Source organism: Hipposideros armiger, unplaced genomic scaffold, assembly GCF_001890085.2.
Source record: "Hipposideros armiger isolate ML-2016 unplaced genomic scaffold, ASM189008v1 scaffold_721, whole genome shotgun sequence".
NCBI lineage: Eukaryota > Metazoa > Chordata > Mammalia > Chiroptera > Hipposideridae > Hipposideros > Hipposideros armiger.
In genome coordinates this window covers 109,939-135,979 of record NW_017732071.1, presented here as the reverse complement: position 1 = coordinate 135,979, position 26,041 = coordinate 109,939, and the positions used below count along the sequence as shown (strand labels likewise).

The 26,041-nt window shown below is 36.3% G+C and overlaps 1 protein-coding gene across 1 annotated transcript in view; it reads right to left on the bottom strand.

Moving 5' to 3' along the window:
* Positions 1–26,041, bottom strand: part of LOC109373414 (catenin alpha-3) — a 602,515-nt gene that overhangs the window by 510,505 nt on the left and 65,969 nt on the right. The window contains exon 2 of the mRNA XM_019627201.1: positions 19,197–19,353. Within this exon, the coding sequence (XP_019482746.1) occupies positions 19,197–19,353 (157 nt within the window). The remainder of the gene's footprint in view (positions 1–19,196; positions 19,354–26,041) is intronic.

Here is a 26,041-nt window from a genome sequence, read left to right as displayed (position 1 = left end):
TGTTCCCATCCCCCCATTTCCCCAATAAAAATCTTAAAAAAAAAAAAAGTATGTTTGGTGTTGTCCCAGAGGTCCCTCAAGGTATCCTTCCTTTTAAAAATTCTTTTCTTCATTTTGCTTCTCTGTCTGGACGTGTTCCATTGCTTTGTCTTCCAGCTTGCTGATTTGTACTTTTATATCCAGTTTGCTGTTAAACCCACTAGTGTTTTTGTTTGTTTGTATTTTGTATTGTTTTGTTTTGTTTTACTTCAGTTATAACTCTTTTTGGGGTATTTTTGAATATTTTCTCTCTTTGTTGAAATTCTCACTGTGTCCACCCATTCTTCTTCCAAGTTTGGTGAGTATCTTTATCACCTTTACTTTGAACTTTTTATCAGGTAGGTTGCTTATTTCCACTTCACTGAGGTCTTTTTTGGAGGATTTGTTTTGTTCTTTAGTTTGGACCATAGTCCTCTGTTTCCTCATTTGCCTGACTCTGTTTTTGTCTATAAGTATTAGGCAAGACACCTACCTTTCCCAGTCCTGAAGGAATGCTCTTGTATAGGAGATGATCTTTGGAGCCCAGAAACACAACCTTTCCTGGACATCATAGTCAGGCACTAAAGCCACATCCCTTGTGTGGTCTTTGCACAACCCATGGCCTTGGTGAGACCATAGCTGTGGTGTGAGGTGGGTGGGACATGGGGTGCTTGCACAGCCTGATTATGGCTCAGCTGCTCTGTGGGGTAGGCTGGGCCCAGGGCATTCACCCAGCCTGGTTGCAGCATAGGGGGAGGGAGGAAGGGGCAGAGAATACCCATTGGTGCTAGAAGGCTAGAGGGAGGGCACCAAAGATGGCATATGCCAGCTCTTTTACCAGCAAATTAGAATAAGAGTGCAACTGTGGCACCCACCAGTGTTTCCATCCTCAGAGAATGTCCCAGCAGGTTCCTGACTCTCTGGTAGCTGCTTTAAGTTTAGTAAGTGATTATCCCCCATTTATGGTCTAGGTGTTTTTCAAACTATTGCTTTTGTGCTGGATCTTAGAGCAAGTGAGTCTGCCCGTGAGCCTTTTAAGAGTGGATCCTCTGTTTACTACAGTTCTATGGTTCTCCTAGACTTTATCCCCAGTGGTTTTCTTTCTTTCTTTTTCTTTCTTTCTTTCTTTCTTTCTTTCTTTCTTTCTTTCTTTCTTTCTTTCTTTCTTTCTTTCTTTCTTTCTTTCTTTTCTTTCATTCTCTCTTTTCTTTTTTCTTAATTAAAGACTATTGGGGTGACAATCAGAAAACATGAAATAATGTCATGTGCAACAACATGGCTGGATCTTGAGATTATAATGCTAAACAAACTAAGTCAGACAGAAAAAGTCAAGAACCATATGATTTCACTGACATGTGGTATATAAAACTGAAAACAACAAAGGAACAAGAGAAACAAATGAAGAAACAAAAACTCATTGGTTTTCAAATGCAAACATGTTGGGGTCTTGTCTTTCTAATGCTGGATACAAGGGTTGGGGTGCCCCATGCTGGGCAAAATCCCTTCCCTCTTTGAGGAAAAGTTCTGTATTTTTTGGATCCCTCTTGGTTGTGGGTCACTGTTCCTGGTGTGGGGTGCTGGGCAAGACTGTCTCTGCCTCTCCTATCCTTTTATATTATGTTATGAGGCACAGTTCATCTAGCTCTCAGGTCCTTTTCAGAGTAAAATTATTTCATACGTGGTTCTAGAAGTGTTGTATCCATGGGAGGGGGTGATTTCAGGATCTTCCTGTGCTGACATTGTGAACCTGACCTCTCCCCAAATTATCATTTAACAGGTACTGCACTTGAATTATGAAAACCTGAAACCTCAAAGCAACTGATTTACTACAAGGAAATCTATAATATATAGAGAAAGCAGGCACTTGTAAAATTATCTGTAAATGGATGTAAACTGTTAACTGATTTGTAAATCCCTGCTAATTACACATTTGAAAAACTGTTATGGAGAACCAGATTGAAATTTGATTATTGTGCATATTTAATTATTATAGAGTTGAATAAAATTATAGTGAACATGAATTATGTTTTAAATCTTCTTTGAATTAAATCCATTCAGTTCTTATATTGAGCTACTAAATGCCAATTTATGAAAGAGTGATCAGAAATTCAAGTAACAATAAAACATGATGAGGTTTCAAAGACTGGCTATCACATAATTCCTTTGCTGATAGAGAATGATAGCCTTGGAGTCTTTCCTAACATAAACGATTTTACCACACTGTAATTGGCATCTGAGGGCTTATTTCCTCCATTAGATTATAGATCCCTTGTGAATAAATCCAATGTGTCTTATTCACCATTGTATCTCTAGGATGAATACAAATCGTTCAATAAACATTTGTTGATTGACAGAATAAATGGTTAACTGTTAATACCACAGTGTTCATGTGTGCTTGCTTGAAGAACACTCATTCCTTCATTACTTACTATTAGGCGCTATAGAGACAGTAGCACAGGATATCATTTTAATCTTGTTGTCATGCCCCTGTGGGAAACTTTTCAGCTTTAGCCTTGAATTTCCATATACCCAAAGTGAGAAGAGTCTATTGCCTGAGGCAGATTCTGATTATTTTGATGCCCTATATCTCCTAATCCAATAGAAGAAAAATGTCTGTCTTGTAGATATGCTCATCAGGAGGTAAAGGCTTTCATCAAAATCCTTAGTAAAGGGAAAATTACAAAGTCCTAGGAAAGGTTACACAGTTGACTTCAATTATACATGTAATAGCAAGTATGACAAAGGTTAAGGTTTGGTAAACCTTCATGGTAAAATTAAATTGTTTATTATTCTATACACTAGTCTTTTATGGATGCTTGAACTATTTCATTATATGTATATATATATATATATTACATATATATATATATATATATTATATATATATGTATGTATGTATGTATTTGAAAACTAGCCATTCATTCCCCACCCTCACCCATAAAACAAGGGTTAAAAATGACATAAAATCTCACAAAATATTATTTCATCAGAATCTGATCCTGAGTGATAAAAGTTTCAGTATTTTTCACCTTCACAAAGCATTTTCTTAAGATGTATTACTAAGATTCCCAATCAAATGTAAGAATACTGGGTAATTACCATTACTTGGTGCGTTTCAGGTGCTGATAGTGTTTGGCCTGGGAGGATCACTCTGTTACCCCAAGCACACAATTACCCACAGTGCTTGTCTTCACTCTCTGAGATTTACTTCTATTCATTGTAACTCTTTTATTATAAAAGTTTAAGAAAAGTAGAAATCATAGCAATGATATATAGAAATAATCTATCTCAATAATCATTAATGTTATTTTTCATCAGATTTTGTTCTAATATTATTTTTAAAGAATAAAGCATTATAAATAAAATTTAAGTCCCAAATACACTCTTTCTCAGTCCCATCCAACGCCTTCCCTCTCCAGAGCTAATCACTGTATGTATTTGTTATGTATGCCATTTATGGAATTCTGTTCATATTATTCAAAAACTTGTTAAGTTACTCAACAGTACTATTTAAAATCTGTCTTATTAACATGTGAAACAAATGTATTTGTTTTAACAATTATGTTTGCTGCTATTTATTCATTCTCCAACTGATGGGTGTTTATACTTCTATCTTTCATTGTTTAAAAAAATACCATAATGATCATACTTGTACAATTCTTCTTTATGAATACGTGCACAAGTTTTTCCAATTTATATATAGAAGGATATCTGTGATAAAATAAGCCAGGTATCACATATTGCTATTTTGTTCCTCAAAGAGATTATAACAATTTACATTCCCATAAGCAGAATATAAGAATTATCATTTTACTACATTTTGTCTAATATTTGGCATTATCATAATTTTTAATGCCTTAACATGTGATAGTTATATACCATAGTTTTTAAGATAATTTTTCAGTTATATTGGTAAACTATAATGTACTACTGGGATAGAGTTAATGAAGGTAGCTCTTTTAAAGAGATTTAACTTTCCCATACCTAGTTTAAATTTTAACAATGTCCTGCCAATGATATTAGTACTAATGGTTATCTTTTACTGAGTCATTTCATATGACCTAGATACTCCTCCAAGTATTTTAAATACATCATTTTATGTAAGTCCTTTCATCATACAATAATGACTCTAAGAGAGAAGGGAGTTTTGTCTCATCCAGTTTGGTCTGTTCTACTGACTGTCCTATCTCCAGGACTTAAGACAGTCCTATCACCTAGTACATGCTAGGTAAATATTTGTTAAATAAGGGAGTAAATGGGTTTTAGTCCTTTCAGGCTGCTATAACAAAATAACACAGACTGGGTAGCTTATAAACAACAGATGTTTGTTTTTCACTGTTCTGGAGGCTGGAAAGTCCAAGATCAAGGCACTGGCACTATTGTATTGTGGTGCGAGCCCTTTCCTGGTTCATAGCCAGAGCCTTCTCACTGTGTCCTCACATGGAGGAAGGAGCTAGGGGCCTCTCAAGGGCCTCTTTTATAAGAACATGAATACCATTCATAAGGGTACCACCCTCATGACTTAAGCACCTCCCAAGCGCCCCACCTTCTAATACTTTCACATTAGACATTAAGACTTCAAAATATGAATTTGTGGGGTGACAAGTTATTAACATTTTAGAGGAGGGCATTTAGTGAGGCAATAGTTAATTTATTTCATCGAGCTGGTAGAAAAGGGCAAAATTTGAAATCATAAGCACAGTAAATCCTCTCCAAACAGACCGTTTCTTTCTGTGCTTCCCATAGATTCTAGAGATAGAATCCACTGTCTTGATGTCGAATCAATAAGAATTCCTTTAGTGGTAAAATTTTAATAAGAATGATATGTGCTTTTGTGAGAATGTAATTCTTAAGCTGCATTTCTCAAATATACATACATTCTTTACAGCATAAACTCTGGAGCCATTCTGTAAGCAGAGATTTCTACTGTTTTGTTAAAATTCCCCAGGATGCTATCAAAGTCCCTAAATATCTGCAAAACCAAACTTGCAAACTCAGATACATGACTTCCATATTTTCAGACCTCCTATCCTCACCATCATGGAGAGCAAGAGGCATGCTTCTTTCTAGGTCCAGAGAAGGGCCTTTGGAGAGTATGTAAGTAGGGACCACCCTGCTTTTCCTGCCTAAAACCCTCCATCTTTAACTGATGTCTTCAGTCTTTCAGAATGCTCAGGAACACATCTGGGACTCATTAATAGGTGGGAGACTATTGTATGGCAAGGAGAATCTTTCTAATCCTTCGTCTCGTCTATAAAATGTCCCAAGGATTCACCATTTTAAGCATTTTTATTCACAAAAATTATACTAATTGAATGCATGTTCTTAGAGTTGAGACATTGTTCAGAATTAATTAAATATAAGTGAAATGATGAGATTCACTTTGATTCTTTTTTAATTGCAAGTTTCTCTCAATATATCTGGCTGTAGCAAATAATGTGGTTATTAATGCTGTACATACACTCACTGAAAAAATTTAAAACGCTTTTTTATTAAAGGTCTAGTTTACCATTCGAAGCCTTTGTATGTAAATAATTAATACATCTGCAAAATTTAGGAAATATTGATTATCTTTTTATAGAAGTCTATAATGCAAGCTCTTAGTGCTATTTATTTGATCAATAAGATGGTTGTTGATTACTTGAGCTCTACATTAAAGTTCTAGTAAAAATTTTTGAAGCTGACTGTTACTGACAAAGTAAAAAAAAAAAAAGACTTCTAATTACGGATTTTCTCAATACCCAATCCATAATATTCAAACAAAAGTCCTGTAGTGTACCTATTGTTTGTTCAAATAAGAGTATTTTGAGTGAACTTGCCTGTTACATGGTATGCTGCATGATAAATTCCAGTTCACATGCCCAAACTACTCTTCAGTCACTTAAGTACAGGCAGTAATTCAAAACATAATTACCAATAGGGCAACAATGGATTGCTTTAGGGAAGCCTATTCAATCATTTTTGAATGCACACTTTCTCCCTGTCTTTCCATGACTTATGTAAAGCTGTGTGTATAATTTTTCTGCAGTCTTCACAATGATCACTGAGCCATACACCACTGCATTAAAATGTAAATGTAATCACAGAGGACCGAGGGAAAAAAAAACTGACAACCAAAACAAGACCGTTTCTTCATTTTAGCCAATGGCACAAAAGATCCTGCTGCAAGTCATCCCTCTATCTTAATGAAGAGCTTCTTTTCATGGTAAACGGGCATCTAGGTTACACAGCCTGATTTAGGTTTAAGTCATCAAACTGGCTCTCACTTTATCTTCCAATTATTACATCTTGGAAGTGTTAGTCTTATGTTTTAATATTTTGGAGGTGGGGTGAAGAAAGTGAGGGAACATCTGCTTTATATTGGGTTTATTTTATTTTCACTTCCAAGAGCAATTAAAGTATTTGGCACTACTCTACCTACTTCTGTAAAAATGTTTTTCAGTATTTGGAGTTAGTGTTCTGAAAAACTGATGTAGTCTATGACGCTGCTATTAAAAGTTTTGCATGATTTACATTTTCCTACAAATGTTCAAGCCTTCATATAATGGCACCTGTTGGCTTTTGAGCCCAGTACCAATCCAGATGTGTCCTCTGTTCCAGTAATACTGGACAACTGGCTGTACCTCAAATATACCATGCACTTTCACATGCTTTTATCTTTTTGGGATGCCATTCCAATTTCTTCAAGATTCAATTTAATAATTCAGTTCAACTGCTATATCCCTAAAAATGCTTCCCTCAATATGTTGACACTCCAGCAGCATTCACTGAACAGCATTTTGTTTATATGACTATTATAATTCTTTGGAATCTTATTTATATATACTAGACTGAATTCTCGGAAAGCAAACACTGTGCCTTTTCTTTCTTTACATCCTCCTTCATTTCCTAGCATGTTACTTTCCACATAGTTTATATTTAATACCCTTTTATTAAAATTCATTTTGAAGAATATGATTTCAAATCTCAATTTTAAAAGAATGTATTTATATGGAAACACTTCTTGCCTTAATGCCTTTAATAACTAAAATGTCAAATAGGTATGTTGAAGAGATATATAACTGAGTGTATGATAACAGATAATTAGTTATAATTATATAATTTTGTCTTTGCAAAGACATATGTACTACATTGGTCATCCTTTTTCCCAGCAACAGCTATTCCATCAACATTTTATGGGGATTTAATAGTGCTTGGTTTGTGTGCAATTAATTTAAAATTTTGATCTGACTAATATTAGTATGTGTTTATTTGGTATTAAGCTATGTAAACATTGGAAATCTATTTATTTTCATTTCCCTTTGTCATATGATTCAGATATACTTTGTAGAAGCTAAAGATCACATTCATGATAATGTCACTAATAGAGACCTTTGCATTTTTTATGGCAGAGTTATTTTTGGGTCACTAAGTCAAGGTTACAGAAAAGTATGATAATTAATCATTAAAGTTATTTTTCATAATTTGAAGATTTAAAAAAATGTTGATTCAATGGCTGAACACATTTAATGAAAGCATAATATTATACAGAACCTTCCAAATTAATTTTGCATACCTATTGAGAGTCTTTAAGAAAAACCCTGGAAGCAGGAGGTTCAATTAGAAAGATTATATGGCAATTCAACTGAGAGAAAATGGTTTGAACTAGAGTAACAGCAGTGGAGATAGAGGAAAGTGGACATGATAAAAAGAAATTTAGAACATGGAATAAAGAAAATCTGCAAGCATCCTTCAATAATATAATTCACTGAGAGTGAATATGACATTATCATTAAAATGAAAACATATTTTCCAATAAGGGAAGAGCTGTGCTAATTTGAATCAATAAATGGTCAATCTCTGTTTTAGAAAATTCCAAACCAGTTTAGTGGCTTTTGCCATTCCTCATGTGGTTTCCTTTCTCCAATAATCTCTATTGTGACACCTCTTGTGCAATTTACCTCTTCCACTAATTTATACTAATTATTCAATCTCCAATAACTTTCATAGATTTCTCACTTAAAATTATGCAATAAATATTTAATGAATAAATGAAGGGATAAGTGAAAGAAAGGCCATATCTTTACAAACTCTCTCATTTAATGTTCTTAGTAATTGTTCACTAGTTCTTATAGTCAAAGTCATTCCCTCTTCTATCAAAGTTACTTCTTCTAAATTCAGTTCCTTGGGATTATTGTTCACTATGAGTCAATTAATGCAACATTTCAAAAAGCTGATGCATGTGTTATTGTTTCATCTTACAAATATGCATTTTAAACAGAGATCTTAAATGTTTTATAGCCCCACATGGATAACTAATACTAGGGATTTCAGGTGCCATAGTAGGCTGAAAAGACAGTGCTTAACAAATTTCATCACAAAGGCACATCTTCTGTCTATACAGAAGACAGACCCTGATGTGGTCAGGGAATCTTCACACCAATGACTTTCTGACAGATGTTTAGTTATATGTATTTTCAGAGAGTGGTAAAAAGCATAGTGAATGATGTGGGGATAAGCCCTGCAAGCAGTGATGTAACAAAAAAATTGGAGACCAATGCTTTTTGAAGAATTTTTCTTGTTTGTTGTGAGAAGACACTGGCATAAATAACATTAAACAAAGAAGAGTCTCTTTTGGACAAATGGATGTCAAAGAGCTTAGCTTGCCAAACATCCCTTTGTTTTGGAAGTAGGTTTTTTTCACTATTTCATTTTTATACATAAAATTAAAAATGTATAATAAACTGGTGAGGGGGCTACAGCCTTTATGATTTTCAAGAAAGAATTGATTGTACTTATGTTTGGAGTTTTCTGTGTATTTCAGGAAACAAAATTACCCAAAAATAATTTGCAAGAATTATATTTTGATTTTTGTGCCATGAGAAATTTGGTGATTATATTATCATACAACTTTATAAGCATCAATGATATTTCTATATTTGGAATTACAATAAATAAAGACATCTGGTATTAAAAATACCTTTATATCAAGAGTCACTAGTCAATATTTGACAATCTAACCTCTCTGAAACATTTTTATAAGGCAAACATTTTATCACTGTGATCTCTATCTTTGCCAATTACAATAAAATAATAGTTTAAAGTCCAAGAATACTTTTCCACTGATTTTAGGTTTTAATTTTTGTCTGTATTTTAATGTGGAGAGCTGGTGTTCTGAGAATCCACAAATTTTCACAACTTACTCAGGAGAAATTGGGACTTCTTTCAGGATGCCTCTTCTTTATCTTATTTTTAAAAAAATAATTGTTATAACTAAATTATAGAACAATCAACCTGGAGAACAATCTGAAGACTAGCTGAACAGAAGTCCTATAATTAAGGATATAAAGCAGAAGCCACCTCAAGACTGGTAGGAGGGATGGACACATGAAATGGGCTGGCCCCACACCCACATGTGGTAGTTGAGAAGCAGGGGGGATATCTTGGCTGTGAAGGTCCCCACTAAGGAACAAGGAGCCTCAGCCCCAGACAGGTCTCTCTAGCTTGGAGCACGAGTATCAAGAAGAGGAATCTCCTCAACATTTGACTGAAAAAACAGGGAGGGATTCCATCTATCTTGATGAGATGGAAGATTGCGGGAAACCCAGAATTCCTCTTAAAGGGCTCATACACAGACTCAGTCACTCTCAGGCACTCACCCTGGGCTTCACCAGAAGAATGGTGACTCAGGAGGTGCCAGATACATACAAGGAGAGACTAAATTGTGTGGCTTTAAGGTGAGGGCTGGAAGGATAGTCACCATCATCAGTATATTCATCCTTAGCCTGCACAGCCTACAAGCTGGTGTCATCTTTCTTCTGTGCAGCTCTTCCCACACATGACCAAATCTGAATCTGTACTGGCCTGCTAAAATCCACTTGCTCTGCCCTGATGACTCCCTGGGGCCCTACCTTACCTGACTCATGCACTGCCATGGGTACTTTCAGCAGTGGCCAGCCAACCCTGCCTTGAGCACAGCAGAAGCCTCTTTCAGCAGCAAGCAGTTGCTGGAAGCACTTTTGTCCAGGAAGCCAGCCCTGGCAGGCACTTCAATCTTTCTTAGACAACTCTTGGGGGTCTACAGACATGATGCATGTGGCAGCTTGCCTCGGTGTGCTCTGAGCCTTTTGCTGAGTGGCCCTAAGCTCAGCAATGCTGTCACACCTGAATCTTCATTAGCCTGCTGAAGACCACACACGCCATCATGGTGACTCTCTGAGACCCCTCCTCACCTAAACTGTGTACCTCATAAAGGTCTCTTAGCAGCTGAGCCTTACAGGCAGCCAGTAAGCAGTGGCAGGCCTCAAGGTACCCTGGGTCTTTTTCAGAGCTGCCCCTGGCCCTGTACTGGTGACAGCCAGCTTTGACACATCATGGCCTCTCCCACATGCTTCCAGGTCCAGAACAGGCAGTGACCAAACACATATAGCTTTATAGCTCCTACCAGGTAGCCCAAAGCTGATCACAGGCAGTGGATGACCTTGGTCTGCATGGTAGCCTCTCCAAAGAGGCCCCAGAACCAACACACCCAGAAGTCAGCTTCATACTAATACAGAGCACCACCCAATTAGCCCTACAAGTGGTATACCCAAAGGGTGGTTTAAGCTGGCACCAGAGCTCACTGGGGTGAATCTTAATCCATGGAGGCAGTTCCTGCACAGCAGCTGTGGGAGTCACCAATACTTACAGCCGGTCAGCCTGAGAGTCAATCCCACCCACATGCCGACAGGAATCAAGGTTTAACTACAACATAAGGGAACACACAACCCACACAAAGGACACTCTTGGAGCACCTGGCTCAGGTGATCAGGATGACTGCAACCACTGGGCCCCACAGGGTATCTACTACATAAGGCAACCTGGCCAAAGCTGGAAGATGTAGCAGATACACCTAATTCAAGAAACAGACACAGAGAGGCAGCCAAAATGAGGAAACAAAGAAACATGTACCAAATGAAACAGAAGAAAACTCCAGAAAAAGAACTAAGAGAAAAGGAGAACAAGCAACCTACCAGACACAAAGTTCAAAACATTGGTTATAAGGTTGCTCAAAGATCTTAGTGAGAACTTCAACAAAGAGATATAATTTGCAAAATACCCAGGTTTGACTGCTTGCTTCATGAAAGCTAAAGTCCAAGAAACAAGGGTTGGTGCAAAGAAAAAGAGATTCATTCAAAATGTCAGCATTCTGGAAAGATGGTGGAATCCCGTCTCAAAGGCCATCTTCCCTGTTCCTAAAATGGCCTGAAGGTTTTAGAATAGGCACATGAGTAAATGCAGAACAAAGGAAAGGGAGAGTTAGTCAATGATTCCTGGGTGCTGACATCCAGAAAAACACATCCTAAGATCCAATTCATTCTGAAATAATGTTACCTTGGACCCAGTTGTAGGGGTGATTCATACGTCATCTGGTGAAAAACTATTAGGGAGTTGCAGACTGGTTATTGACTCTAGAGGTCTAGGGCTAAAACAATCCCTTTTAAGTCTATGTTCTGGTGATTAACCAGATTAATGAAGTATGTATGTAACCATGGGAAAACAGAACAATTGAATCAGGGAGGAGGAAAAGGAAACAAAGGAAGAACAAAAAATAAACTAGATTGTTGAATCTTGTAAAATACAAAGGGTGCCAAAAAATGTATACACGTTTTAAGAAAGAAAAAAACTATATTAAATTTGTAATACTCAACATATATCAATAACAAAAGATGAATACAAGTCACGTTTGACTTCTGCAATTACAAGAGGTGCTCAAAGTTGTTACCATCAGCATAATTTTAATATAGTGTTTTCCTTCCTTAAAATGTGTTACAGTTTTTTGGCACCCTTTGTATACCATCACCCTTACAATAGTACACATCAAAAAGAACATAGAAATCATAAAACAGAACCAATCAGAAATTAAGAATGCCATAAATGAAATAAAGGAAACGTTAGAAAGATTCAGCAGAAGAATAGATGAAGCAGAGGATTAGGTAGTAAAACTTGGAAGACTAGGTAGCAGAAAACTCCCAATCAGAACAGCAAAACAGAAAAAAAGAATTTTAAAATGAGGACAATTTAAGGCACCTCTGGGGCAAGATCAAGCACACCAACATTTGAATCACAGGGTTACCAGAAGAAGCAAGAGAGCGAGGGACACAGAACCAAAGAGATAATGGCTAAAAACTTCCCCAACCGGGTGAAGGAAACAAACACACAAGTCCAGAAAGCACAGAGAGTCCCAAACAAGATGAACCCAAAGAGGTCCAAGCAGGACACATCATAATTAAAATGGCAAATGTTAAAGGCAAGTAGAGAATCCAAAAGCAGAAAGAGGAAGGCAGCAAATTACTTAACAAGAAGCTCCCATAGATTGTCAGCAGATTTCTCAACAGAAACTTGGCAGGCCAGAAGGGGGTGGCATGAAATATTCAAAGTGATGAAAAGCAACGACTTATAACCAAGACTACTCTACCCAGCAAGACTATCATGTAAAATGTCGGGACAGATTAAGAGCTTCCCAGAAAAGAAACAGCTAAAGGATTTCATCACCACCAAACTAGTATTACAAGTAATGTAAAAAAGACTTCTATAAAAAGCAGAAGGGAGAAAAAAGAATATAAATATGAATAATAAAATGGCAATAACTATGTAACTATAAATAATCACTTTAAATATAAATGGATTGAATGCTCCAATCAAAAGATATAGGGTGGCTGAATAGATACGAAAATAAGGCCTATACATATGCTGTCTATAAAAGACCCACTTCAGATCAAAAGACATACACAGACAAAGTACAAGTATGGAAAAAGATATTTCATGAGAATGGAAATGAAAAAAAAAAAAGGTGAAGTAGAAATACTTATATCAGACAAAATAGACTTTAAAATAATGGCTATAATAAGAGTCAAGAAGGACAATAAATAATGGGATCGATTTAAAAATAGGATGCAACCCTTGTAAACATTTATGCACTCAACATAGGAGCATGCAAATTTATAAATTAAACATTGACTGACATAAAAGGAGAAATCCACAGTGACACAGACATAGTATGGAGGGGACAGAAAATCAACAAGGAAACAGTAGCCTTAAATGACACACTAAACCAGATAGATTTACTTGATATTTTTAGAACATTTCACCCTGCAAAACAACAAAACATACTTTTTTTTCAAGTGCACATGGGACATTTGCCAAGATAGACCATATGTTAGGCCACAAAACAAGTCTCAATAAATTTAAAAAGATTGAAATCATATCAAGCATCTTCTCCAACCACAATGCTATGAAGCTAAAAATCAATTCCAAGAAAAAAAACCCTGAAAAACACACAAAACCATAGAGGCTGAATAATATGCTACTAAACAATGAATGGGTTAACAATGAAATCAAGGAAGAAATCAAAATACACTTAGAGACAAATAAAAATGAAAACACAACAATCCAGAAACTATGGGACACAGCAGAAGCAGCCCTAAGAGGAAAAATAATAGCAATATAGGCCTACCTCAAGAAATTTTAAAAAATATCAAATAAATAATCTAACCTTATGCATAAAGGTACTAGAAAAAGAACCAAAAAAAGCACAAAGTGCAATGAAGGAAGGAAATAATAAAGATCAGAGCAGAAATAAATAAAATCAAGTCTAAATGAAAAAATACAAAAGATCAGTGAAACCAAGAGCTGGTTCCTTGAAGAGATAAATAAAACAGATAAAACTGTAACCAAACTCATCAAGAAAAAGACAGAGGACCCAATAAATTAAATCAGAAATGAAAGAGAAGTGACAAGTGACACTACAGAAGTACATAGGATTTAAGGAAATATTATGAACAATTCTGTACCAACAAATTAAACAATCTGGAAGAAATGGGTAAATTCCTAGCAACATACAGTGTCTCAAAACTGAATCAAGAAGAAACAGACAATCTGAACAGACAGACTTGTACAAATAAAACCAAATAAATAGTCAAAAAAATTCCAACAACAACAACAAAAGTCCTGTAACTGAATAATTTCACAGGGAAATTTTACCAAATATTCAAAGAACAATTAACATTTATCCTTCTCAAATGATTCCAAAAAAATCAAAAAAAGGAAATCTCCCAAGCTCACTTTGCATGGCCACCAATATCCTGATTCTAAAACCAGACAAAAATATTACAAAAAAGGAAAACCGTAGGCCAATATCCCTGATGAACATAAATGTAAAATTCCTCAACAAAATATTAATGAACCGAATTCAGCAATACATTAAAAGATCATACATCATAATCAAATAGAATTTATTCCTGGGGTGCATTGTTGGTTCAATACCCACAGGTCAATTAATGTAATACATCACAAAAACAAAATGAAAGATAAAAATCATGATTGCATCCGTTGAGGCAGAAAAAGCATTTGACAAAATCCAGCATCAATTTATGATATAAACTCTCAGCAAAGTGGGAATAGAGGAAACATATCTCAGCATAATGAAGTCCATATATGACAAAATGACAGCTAAAATCATATTCAATAGTGAGATGCTAAAAGTGTTTTCCTTAAAATAAGGAAAAAGACAAGGCTGTCCACTTTCACTACTTTTATTCACCATAGTATTGGAAGCCCTAGCCACACAGCAATCAGAATAGAAAAAGAAATAAACAGCATTCAAATTGGAAGGGAAAAAATAAAACTGTCATTATTTGCAGGTGATAGTATACTGCATAAGTTCTGACAATTAAGTTCATAAACTCATCCTAAAAAAGTGCTACATACCTCATTGCTGAATATCACTATGGTTACCTTCAAAGTGCTCCCCTTAGGAAGCTATGCACTGATCCCAGCATATAGTCCAAACTTTCAAAGCAATTTTGGAACTCTTTTTCTGGAATGGCCATCAGAGCTGTTGTTATATTACCATTGATATCCTGAATGTCATCAAAATGTCTTCCTTTCAACATTTCCTTTACCTTTGGGTAAAGAAAGAAGTCATTGGGGGCCAGATCAGGTGAGTAGGGAGGGAGTTCCAATACAGTTATTTGTTTACTGGCTAAAAACTCCCTCACAGATAGTGCCATGTGAGCTGGTGCATTGTCGTGATGCAAGAGCCATGAATTGTTGGCAAAAGATTCAGGTCATCTAACTTTTTCATGCAGTCTTTTCAGCACTTGCAAATAGTAAATTTGGTTAACTGTTTGTCCAGTTGGTACAAATTCATAATGACTACTCTCTCTGATATCAAAAAAGGTTAGCAACATCATTGCAACAAGTTTATGAACTTAATTGTCTGTCCTTGTATATAGAGGGTGCCAAAAGAATATATACACATTTTAAGAAAGGAAAAATAGTGCATTAAAGTTGTAATACTCATTATATACCAATAACAAAGGATAAATACAAATCATGTTTGACTTCTGCAATTACAAGAGGTGCTCAAAGTGGTTACCATCAGACCCTTCTGATTGTGGCGAACTACTGCTTGAGCAATGTTGAACAAAGTGCCCTTTTGTGTCACTGCACATGCCATTTCAAATTTTTCCTGAAGTGCTGCCAGTATAGGTGGTTTTCTACAGTGAACCACATCCTTTAATGTCCCCCATATGTAGAAGTCAAGGGATGTTAAGTCAGAAGAACATTCTCGCATTTCATATACCACTTTCAATGGTCTTGCACTCCTTGAACTACAACCATGCTTCCACCATTTTCTTTGACTGCCCTGCTTGTCGCATGGTGACACTAACATTCATTGATTAATGCTATCTTTTGAGCAAATGTCACACTATGCATTGCTACCATAATTCAATTCAACTTTGAAATGTAATACAAAATAACATCGCTTAAAATGTGTATACATTTTTTGGCCCCCCCAGTAGAAAGAACTCTAATGATTCCAATAAAAAGCTATTAGAACTGATAAATGAATTCAGTTGCAGAACACAAAATTAAAATTGAGAAATTGGTTACATTTTTATACACCAACAATAAGCTATCAGAAAGAGAAATTAGGGGGCCAGCCGAGTGTCTCAGTTGGTTTAAGAGCTCGCTCAAGAGTTTGAGCTCTGAGCAATAGCAGTTTAATTCCCAGCCCAAGCTGAGCTGCCAACAGGTGGCAGGATGGCTCAGCTGAAAAACAAAAGAAAACAAAAAAAACAAAAAAAGAAAGAGAAATTAAGAAAACCCCATTCATAATTGCATCAGAACATAATAAAATATGGAAGAATAAATTTAAGCAAGGAGGTAAAAAAACATGTACTCGGAAAATTAAAAGACTTTGAAGAAAGAAATTGAAGAAGACACAAATAAATGGAAGCATATATCATGCTCATGGATAGGAAGAATTAATGTCATTAAAATGTCCACACTTCCCAAAGCAATATATAGATTCATTGCAATCCCTATCAAAATGCCAATGGCATTTCTTACAGACTAGAACAGATAATACCAAAATTTATATGGAACCACAAAAGACCTCAAATAGACAAAGCAATCTTAAGAAGAACAAAGTTGGAGGGATCATGTTACCTGATATCAAACTAAACTACAAGGGTATAGTAATAAAAATACCATGGTACTTGCACAAAAACAGACACGTAGATCAATGGAACCAAATGGAGAACCCAGGTGGGAAGAAAACCCCTTGCTTATATGGTCATCTAATCTATGACAAAGAAGAGAAGAATATACCATGCAGTAAAGACAGTCTATTCAATAAATAGTATTGGGGAAACAGGACAGATACAAGCAAAAGAAATAAAATGAACCACCGTCTCAACACCATATACAAGAATAAATTAAAAATGTATTAAAGACTTAAATGTAAGTCCTGAAACCATAAAACTCCTTGAAGAAAATATAGTCAGTAAACTCTGACACTGCTCTTAATAATATTTTCTCAGATATACTCTTATCTCCTTGCGCTAGGGAAACAAAGGAGAAAATAAATAAATGGGACTACATCAAACTAAAAAGTTGTTGCACAGCAGAGGAAACCACCAACAAAGCAAAAAGACAACCTACAGAATGGTAGAACATAGTCACCAATGATACATCCAATAAGGGGTTAATATCCAAGATTTATAAAACACTCATACAACTCAATACCAGAAAAACAAACAATTCAATTAAAAAATGGGCAGAGAGGGGCCGGCCGAGTGGCGCAATGGTTAAGAACTGGCTTGGGATGCCAAAGGGCCCCGGTTTGGATCCCACATATGAGGGCCAGTGACACTGCCCTCCACAGCTAAGATGCTGAACAACAGCTCAACCTGGAGCTGGGCTGCCGTGAGTCGCCGGCGACGGCGTAGGCTGCAGCCCCTGTGGCAGTGGGTAGCCATGGGCTACCGTGTGTGGCCAGCAGCCAGCGTGAGCGGCCAGCAGCCGCAGTGAGCGGCCGTCCAGAAGCCGGCGACTGATCTGCCTCACCCAGGAAGAGCGCAATGATGGTGCCAACTTGGGCCAGTGAAGCAACGTCCTCCACAACTAGACTGAAGAACAAAACAACAGCAACTTGTCTGTTTCCCTTCCCCCAATTCCCCAGCACTGTTCCCTTCCTCCCAATTCCCCAATAAAAATCTTAAAAAAAAAAAAAAATGGGCAGAGAATCTGAATACACATTTCTCCAAAGAGACTCAAAAGGTACTCAATGTCAGGAATCAGAGAAATACAAATTAAAACCACAATGACATGCCGCCTCACACCTGTCAGAATCACTATCATCAATACATCAACAAACAAGTGTTGGTGAGGATGTGGAAAAAAGGGAACCATCACGCATTATTTGTGGGATTGCAAGTTACTGCAGTCAGTATGAAAAATAGTTTGATACTTCCTCAAAAAATTTAAAATAGAACTACCTTATGACCCAAGAATTCCACTTCTGAGTATTTATCTGAAGAAATCTAAAACACTAATTCAAAAAGATATACACTCCCCTATGTTTACTGTAGCACTATTCACAATAGCCAAGATATGGAAGCAACTGAAATGCCCATCAATAGATGATTGGATAAAGAAGAGGTGGTGCATTTATACAATGGAATAGTATTGGAACCTAAAAAAGAATGAAGTCTTTCCATTTCAACAGCATGAATGGACCTAAAGCATTATGTTAAGTGAAATAAGTCAGACTGAGAACAACAAATATCATATGAACTCATATGTGGAATCTAAAGAACAAAATAAGCAAACAAACAAAAGAGAAACAGACTTACAGAGAACAAAATGAATTGACGCCAGATGGAAGGCAGTATGGGGAGGGGGAGAGAAAAAGGCAAAGGAATTAGGAAGTACAAATGAGTAGTTATAAAATATTAATGGGAATGTAAAATACAGCATAGAAAATATTCAATAATATTGCAACAACTACAGTGCCAGGTGGGTAGTAGACTAATAGAGGGGGATCACTGCATAAATTATACAAATGTTTAACCATTGTGCTGTACACCTGAAATACAAAACAATATTGAATGTCAACTGTAAATGAAAAAAATAAATATTTTTTAAAAGAAAAGAAAGAAATATGCAATTTATTTTAAAGAGAGGCTTAATTTTTATGAGAATAAAAAAGATTAAATAGCATTTATTTCTGTGCTGTTACAACAGTATAATCAAAACCTGAGTCATGCATCTGAGGATATGGCTTTATGAGGGTGATTTCACAATCCTGAGGTATGCCATTCTAATCTGTGATGAGAGAATCATCTGGGCCTAACATGGAACCTCAAGCTTCTCTGTTTCTCATGTAATTAGATGGTTAGACTTGTTTATTTGATTATTTAGATCACCACTGTTCAAATACATATGATGGTGGTTGAAGTATACTTTATATCTCAAATCAATAAAGTTTTCCCATTAATACATATAATTGCTCCTGCATGGAGAAGAATTTGTTTGGAAAAGAAGCACAGGGGAATCAAGAGATATCAGTATATTAAAGAAGGGAAAAATGATCATTTATTTAAAAAGCCAGGAAATTCCTAAGATTGTAGCTATGGGTTTCAGTTATGCTTTGCTCAGGAATAGGAGTTTCTTTTCAAGAGATAGTGTAAATTGTTAAGATGTGAGGATCACAAGGCATCAGGCTCATTACCCGAGAACAGATTGTACATAGTAGCACTTTGTAATAAAAAAAGTCTCATTAAGTTGCATAAAATTAATTATATTCAATATTATCCTTTTTCAGAAAACTGACTACAGCAAATATATAAATTAAAACATGAAAAACATACCAGATACGGCAAGAAAGTCATCAATGCTTGTAATGTCATCCACAGCTTCTGTGAGCACATGGATATGATTCTCCCATGTGCGCTTGTACATTTCCATGTTTTTTTTAACCACTTGACTTTTGGGTCTTGCAGCCAAAGCAAGCGCAGCATTAATAACCTGTAAAGACGTAGAATGTTCACACAGTTATTTCTTTGGGAATAGTTGCCACTGTGCAAGTGACAGTTATTCTTTTAAAAAATTAGATACATTCATCTTTAACAACATGGAAAATGGTAAAATGCCATCAAGTGTAACTCCCTCTTTGCTTTTGGCAATCATTTTATTTTATTTTTGGGAATAATTTAATTAACTTTAGAGCTGCTTATTGAATTTCAATTCACTAAGAACTGCAAAAGATTCAAAGAAAGTTGGTATCTGTCTTTAACAAGCTTGTATATTAATCAACGGAAAGGGCAACATGTAACCATAACTCAATTCACTATGCAATATATGCTATAAGCACAAATAATGGTTAATAGTCTTTAAAGAACAGAGAGGTTGCCTTCAGTAAAAGTTTAAGGAATAAGAGTTTTGACTCCCTTGAGAATTTATAGAATTTTATTAGTAGGTATTCATTATTCATTCATTCATTCATTCATTCATTCTTCATTCATTTGTGCATTCATTCATTCAATATTTCAAATATACTTTGGGTGCCTTTTACGTATCAAGCATGGTTTCAGGTTTTAGAGATATGGTAATAAACAAGATACAGGCAAAAATCATCACCTCCATGGAGCTTACGTTCCAGTTAGGGGAGACAGTCAAGTAGCAAGTTTAATAAGTAAAATATATGATCTGTTAGATGATTATAAGAACTAAGGAGAAAAAAACAGAGTGAAGAAGGGGGATAAAAGGAGTGGTGGTGAGGGTAGGAAGTTTAGAATTTTAGCAAAATTGAAGTGGACATTTAAGTAAAATCACTGATGAGAAAGAATGTTGGAACAGAGAAGTCAAAATTCAATAGGTTAGAAAATAAGGGAGATGCTGTGAGAAAGAGCAGCACTCTCCCCTAGAGCCTGGGTATGCAAAAAGGATGAGCAGGACCATGGCCATATTTGGAAGGCATCAGAGAGCCATTTTGACTTTTGAGCAATTTGCTCAGAATTACACTTTAGAAAAATTAATTTGGCACAGGAGGCGACTGCAATAGGTTACAGGAGTAAGAAAAGCCTGGCTGCAATGGTGGAGGCAATGAAAAGGCTTTGATGGGACTAACTAAAGGTGACTAGAGGTGGATAACCATAGGTCAATGATTGCCAAAAATACCATGCAGGTGTTAACAAATTTGTGGATGACAATATTTAAGGACATGGAAATACATCCACAACAGTGCAATAACAATAGATCACAAAACATTATGCTTCATTGGATACCATTTCTAGTAAACACGCAGGAAATAAAAGTTAGATGAATACATGCAACAATTTGCATTAATTCTCTCAGAGTGGGGGAATTTCCAATGCTTTTTAATTTTATTTTGTGTGTGTAACTGAATTTTTCAGATTTTCTATGGTAAATACATTTCAGTTGTACATTCAGAATAAATGAAGTTATTCTTCAAATAAACATGATTATGAGGGCTTTTCTATGAGTAATGGAGAGAATTATTACAGTACTGAAAGAAAAGGAGAGGCTGGAGAGTTAAAAAGTCAGTCAGGGTTATAGAGGCCAACGTGTGTATTTGCTTTGGAGGATGATATTGATGAGAGGTATTAGGTGAAAACTTTCCTGTCACAGATGTTGACTTTGAAGTGATTCTTGGTTCCTCATACAAATTACATAGTGGGCAATCTGAGAACTGGAATTGGAGTTTATAAAGAAGTTGTGATTCATTTGCTCATTCATTTGTTCATGCATTAAAATAAATGGTTACTATGTAGCAACAGTGGGTCAGGTTCTGCACTGCATACTGACATTGCAATGAAAAAGGTTCCAGGATAGTGTCTAAAACAGCCCATCATCTAATAAGGGAATCAAGGGAAAACCAGGCAATTGCAACACATCAGTGATTCTCAGAGGTTAGCCTGTATCAGATTCACCTTGAGGGCTTGTGAAACCACAGTTTTCTGAGCCACACCCTGGAGATTCTGATTCAGCTGATGAGTCCAGTGGCCTGAGAATCTGCATTTCTAACAATTTTCTAGGTGGTAGTGATGCCACACTGGTGGGGCTCCACGCTAAGAACCCCTGCATTATATGAAATGCTTTACCATGAAGGCTATTGAAAAGGAAAGCACAAGATGCCCTATAACAGGTGGGAGAGGGGCCCAGCTAGATAAGGAAAGATGCCCCAAAGTACTGAAACCTGAATAATAAATAGAAATTAGCATCAAGTGCTACGATTTGGGGAAGAGGCTACAATACATGCAATGACCTGGAAGTGATCTAGAGCCTAACCCCACCTCCTGGGGAATGTTCAGAAGAGAGGAGGTAGTTATAGAGCTGGAAGAAAATCAAAGGAAACAATGGAAAGAGGGAGGAGAAAAAACACCTTTGGAAAGTACCCTCAAAGTACAAGTGATCAAGATGAGAAAAGGAATCAGCCAGAAGGAGGTAGAAAATTAAGGTATTAAGAGTCAAGCTGAGAAAAAAAATTTTTTTTCAGAAGGTCAAATATTATAGGAGAGTCAAGAATAATGAGCACTAAAAATGGCTTTTTAATCTGGAAAACAGGAGTCATTGGTGTAGCGGAATGTGAGATACAGGATTCAGAGCTCACCAACATACAATGGAAACAATAAAAAGAACCTTTTCCTACTAAGTAACCTAAAGGCTGCACCTTACTTAAATGACTTCCAACAAATTACTGGAGGTAGAGGAGGGAAAAAAATCTGTGTCTTGAAAATATTATGTTGATATTCTCATCCTTATTTCTTTTTTATGAAAGAGAAGCACATTAAATTTTCAGAAAACACACACTACTTTTAGAAATAACTGTACAGCACTCCTTGACTTCAGCTTTAGAGTTTTATGAACCTATTAACGTACAATGTATGTGTGTTTATATTGCAAGGCTCTGGTCTCTGGTGTTTTATTGTCCCTGCAAATGGACAACTGTGTACACATGTGCTTGTGCTGAAATTATGCCTTCACAGAGAAGCATGCTTGTAAAGCAGGACTGATGCACAGCCCTCACTGGAGATGTGGAGTCGTGACTATAAGACAGGCTACAGTTTTAAAGAACATTTTCAGTTTAGCTGCTGATCCATTTTAGCTGATTCAACACTGCACAGTACGAGAAAACTTCATCCTACTTGACTTTCTTAATATTTAGCTTAAATCTAAAAGCAGACACAATTCAGAAGATGTGCTAACCCTCTTTAAGGCAGAAGAAATTTTCATCCCCACGTTGCACTCCTAGCCTTTAGCTGTATATCTAGAGAGGAAAAAAAAAATTCTGAAATCCTGTTCATGCTAACTACAGGTGACTGAAAGAGTTATGTTGCTTTCCGAGGCTTCTTTTTTGTCCTTTTTTATACATTGTGGTTGAAATGTGTACACCTCAGAATCACCCTTGACCCTGTGAGTCACCTAATCAGTCATTTCACCTTTGAAAGTTTCTTTAAATTTCATGACCATGTTATATCTTAAAGCAGCAGTTCTCAACCTGTGGGTCACGACCCCTTTGGGGGTCAAATGACCCTTTCACAGGGGTCGCCTAAGACCATTGGAAAACAAAAAGATATTTACATTATGATTCATAATAGTAGCAAAATTACAGTTATAGAGTAGCAATGAAAATAATTTAATGGTTGGGGGTCACCACAACATGAAGAACTGTATTAAGGGGTCGCGGCATTAGGAAGGTTGAGAACTGCTGTCAAAGAGACTATTTTTATAGCCTTCTGGTTTCCTATTCCAGTCCCTATTTAAGCCAAGCCACTCTCCTTGCTACAAACACATTTCTTTTTCAAATACAGAAGTGACTGTGTGGATAACCTTTGTTACAATCTTCTATTGATAATCTTTGATAGAATCCCAGTTAACTAAAGATAAAATCCAGGTTCCTTTTCACTGATTCACAGTCTAAAAACATCCACAGGCCAGCCCTTACCTACAACTCACTTTGCTGTAATAACCTCCCTCATTGTAGCCTATGTTCCAGCCATACTATCTTCAGCCCCATTTCCTGATCACATCATGCATCTTCATGCCTCTCTGACTTTGCTCTCACAATTGACTCTGCCTCAATGCCCTTGGCCCATTCCTTTCCCCTCTCTGGTCCATCTGAGGAAACATTTGTTATCTCTAGCAAACCTGTTGAAATGTCACTGCATACTGTGAAACCTGCCCCATTCCCTATCCCCAGGAAACTGACTTGTCCTCTGTTTAAAAGTAGTTTGTCCTTATGACTACATAGTAGTTATACCTCATGACTGTGACACATGTCTGCTCCATCTGAGCCTATTCCTATGAGGGACTGCGTCTTATTCATCTTTGCTTCTTGGTTTACTAAGCATGTTAACCATTGCTACCGCTATAATCATAAATGTCCCTAAAAGATGCTACTCTACTCATAGTCTGCTCTGAGAGGACAGCCATAGGAAGCCAAGTTTGCTATCATTTTCTTTCTCTTTCACACTGTTTAGATCACAGGCTGGCATCCAACTGAGGGACTGTCAATCTATTGGTTGGCCAGGGATTGGTTATGGGCATGATGTAAAGGTGGGGCTGTTCAAATCTCTCTTAAAAATTTGAACTAGAACTCATAGAGAAACAGTTAATTAGCAATGGAAACTAAAGCTGAAAAAATGTATATGGAGAGAAGCCATCTAGTAAAATCAGAACCAGAGCGGGATGGTCAAGTTGAGGCCACGAGGGAGCTAGCGCGAGACAAAGTTGAAAGGAAGAAGAAACTGAGTAGACTGAAGTTATGAAGTAAAAAAAAAAACACACAACAATAACAAATACTATAGAGTAAAATAAGCCAGTGGATTGAAAGAGAAGAATGCAGAAAATATGTAAAGAGGGTCAAAAGCACCAACAGAGAGAAAACAGTACTCAGAGATCAAAAAAGAGCTGGGACTTGACTTTTTTTGAGAACATCCTATTGTGGGTTAAAAGTCAACAGGAAAAAAAAATAGCAATAATAATAAATACTAACACTCAAAGTCCATACTTTGTGACAGACACCATTCCAAGCATTTTCTACATATTCACCTATCTAATATTTTTAACTCATCTAATTTTTGCAACTCAGTGAGGTAGGTAGATGCTATCATTATCCCCATAGTTAAGAGAAGATAATCCAGCTGTTGAGTAGAAAAACTGTCCATCTGACCCAAGTTCATGCTCGGAACTGCCATACCATACTATTTCATGTAGTAATCCTATAATAATTTATGATGCCATGAGTGAATCTGTGATCCTTAAAACCAAAGGGGCCTCACTGAAAAAAACAACAATGTCTGGTATATTTTGGATGGCATTGGATGGCAATTGGCAGCAGCTTCACCATATTTTGTGATCAAAATGGAAAGGCTCCCTGCCACACATTACTTCTGGTACAGCAATTTCTATCAAATAAAAATATTATGGTGTGTCCTCATCCACCTTATTCATTGAATCTGGCAACATGTGACTTCTGGCTCTTCTCCAAAGTAAAATGACCATGAAAGGCAAATGTTTTGAATCAATTCAGGACACTGAGGCAGTCAGGACAGTGCAACTAAAGACACTCACAAAAGAGGACCTCCATAACTACTTCAGAAAGTGGCAAAAATGATGGGATAAGTGTGTTTGAAGCAAGGGGGGGAGTATTTTGAGGGGTTAATTAATGGCAATGTATCTTTTACTATAATAATTTTTTTAAACATTCACTGTGTTTTTATTATCATACCTTGTATTTCTTGTAAAAAGCTACCTATCATTTGAAATGATAAAATGAACACATGGTCCATTGCAATATTTTATCTGAATTCTGTCTTGATAACAAGGTGTTGACGTTGCTTCCTTGGAGAAAATAGCACTACCAGATAAAGACTTTTAGCTGTTCTACAATAGTTAATTCTTTATGGGGACAAACTACTCCTTTCTCTCCACCCTCCCTTGTGGTGTGCCATTTTTTTTTTAAACTTCCATTTTATTTCTTAAATTCAGGTGCTAATAGCAAAGTAGTATAGTAATCGTAGGCCTAACATTATTGGGAGCTTGTTCCAGGCACAGTTTCTAAGTACTTGAGGTATGTTAACACTTTAATGCAATAAAGAAGGAACTGTTCCCATTTTACTGGTGAGACAATGGAGACAACAAGAGATTGAATAATTTGTGCAAAGTTACAGAAGGAACATTAGATTGGAAGGCAATGGGCTTCAGTTAGTTTTACTTTGCTTCAAACTGATTTTATGTCCACAGAAGAGTCATATTAACTCTCCCAGGACTCCTTTTCCCAGAAGTTATAGGTATGTGTGCACTGGGGTAGGGGTGAGGGGTCAGTTGTGTGAATTAGCAGATCTCTCTCAGGTTCCTTCAGAGTTTAAGATAAATATTTTATTATTATTATTACTATTATTATTATTATTATTATTATTAAATGTATTGGGGTGACACTAGAAATAAGATTATATAAGTTTCAAGTGTATAATACTACAATATATCATATTGCATTGTGTGTTCATAACCCAAAGTTCAGTCTCCTTCTGTCACCATATATTTGACCTTCACCTTCTTCAACTCCTCCCACCTCCCTTCCCCTCTGGTAAGCACCATACTAAAAAGTCTTTGCACAGCAAAAGCAACCATAAGCAAAACAAAGAGGCAGCGACTGAATGGGGGAAGATATTTTCAATCAATACCTCTGATA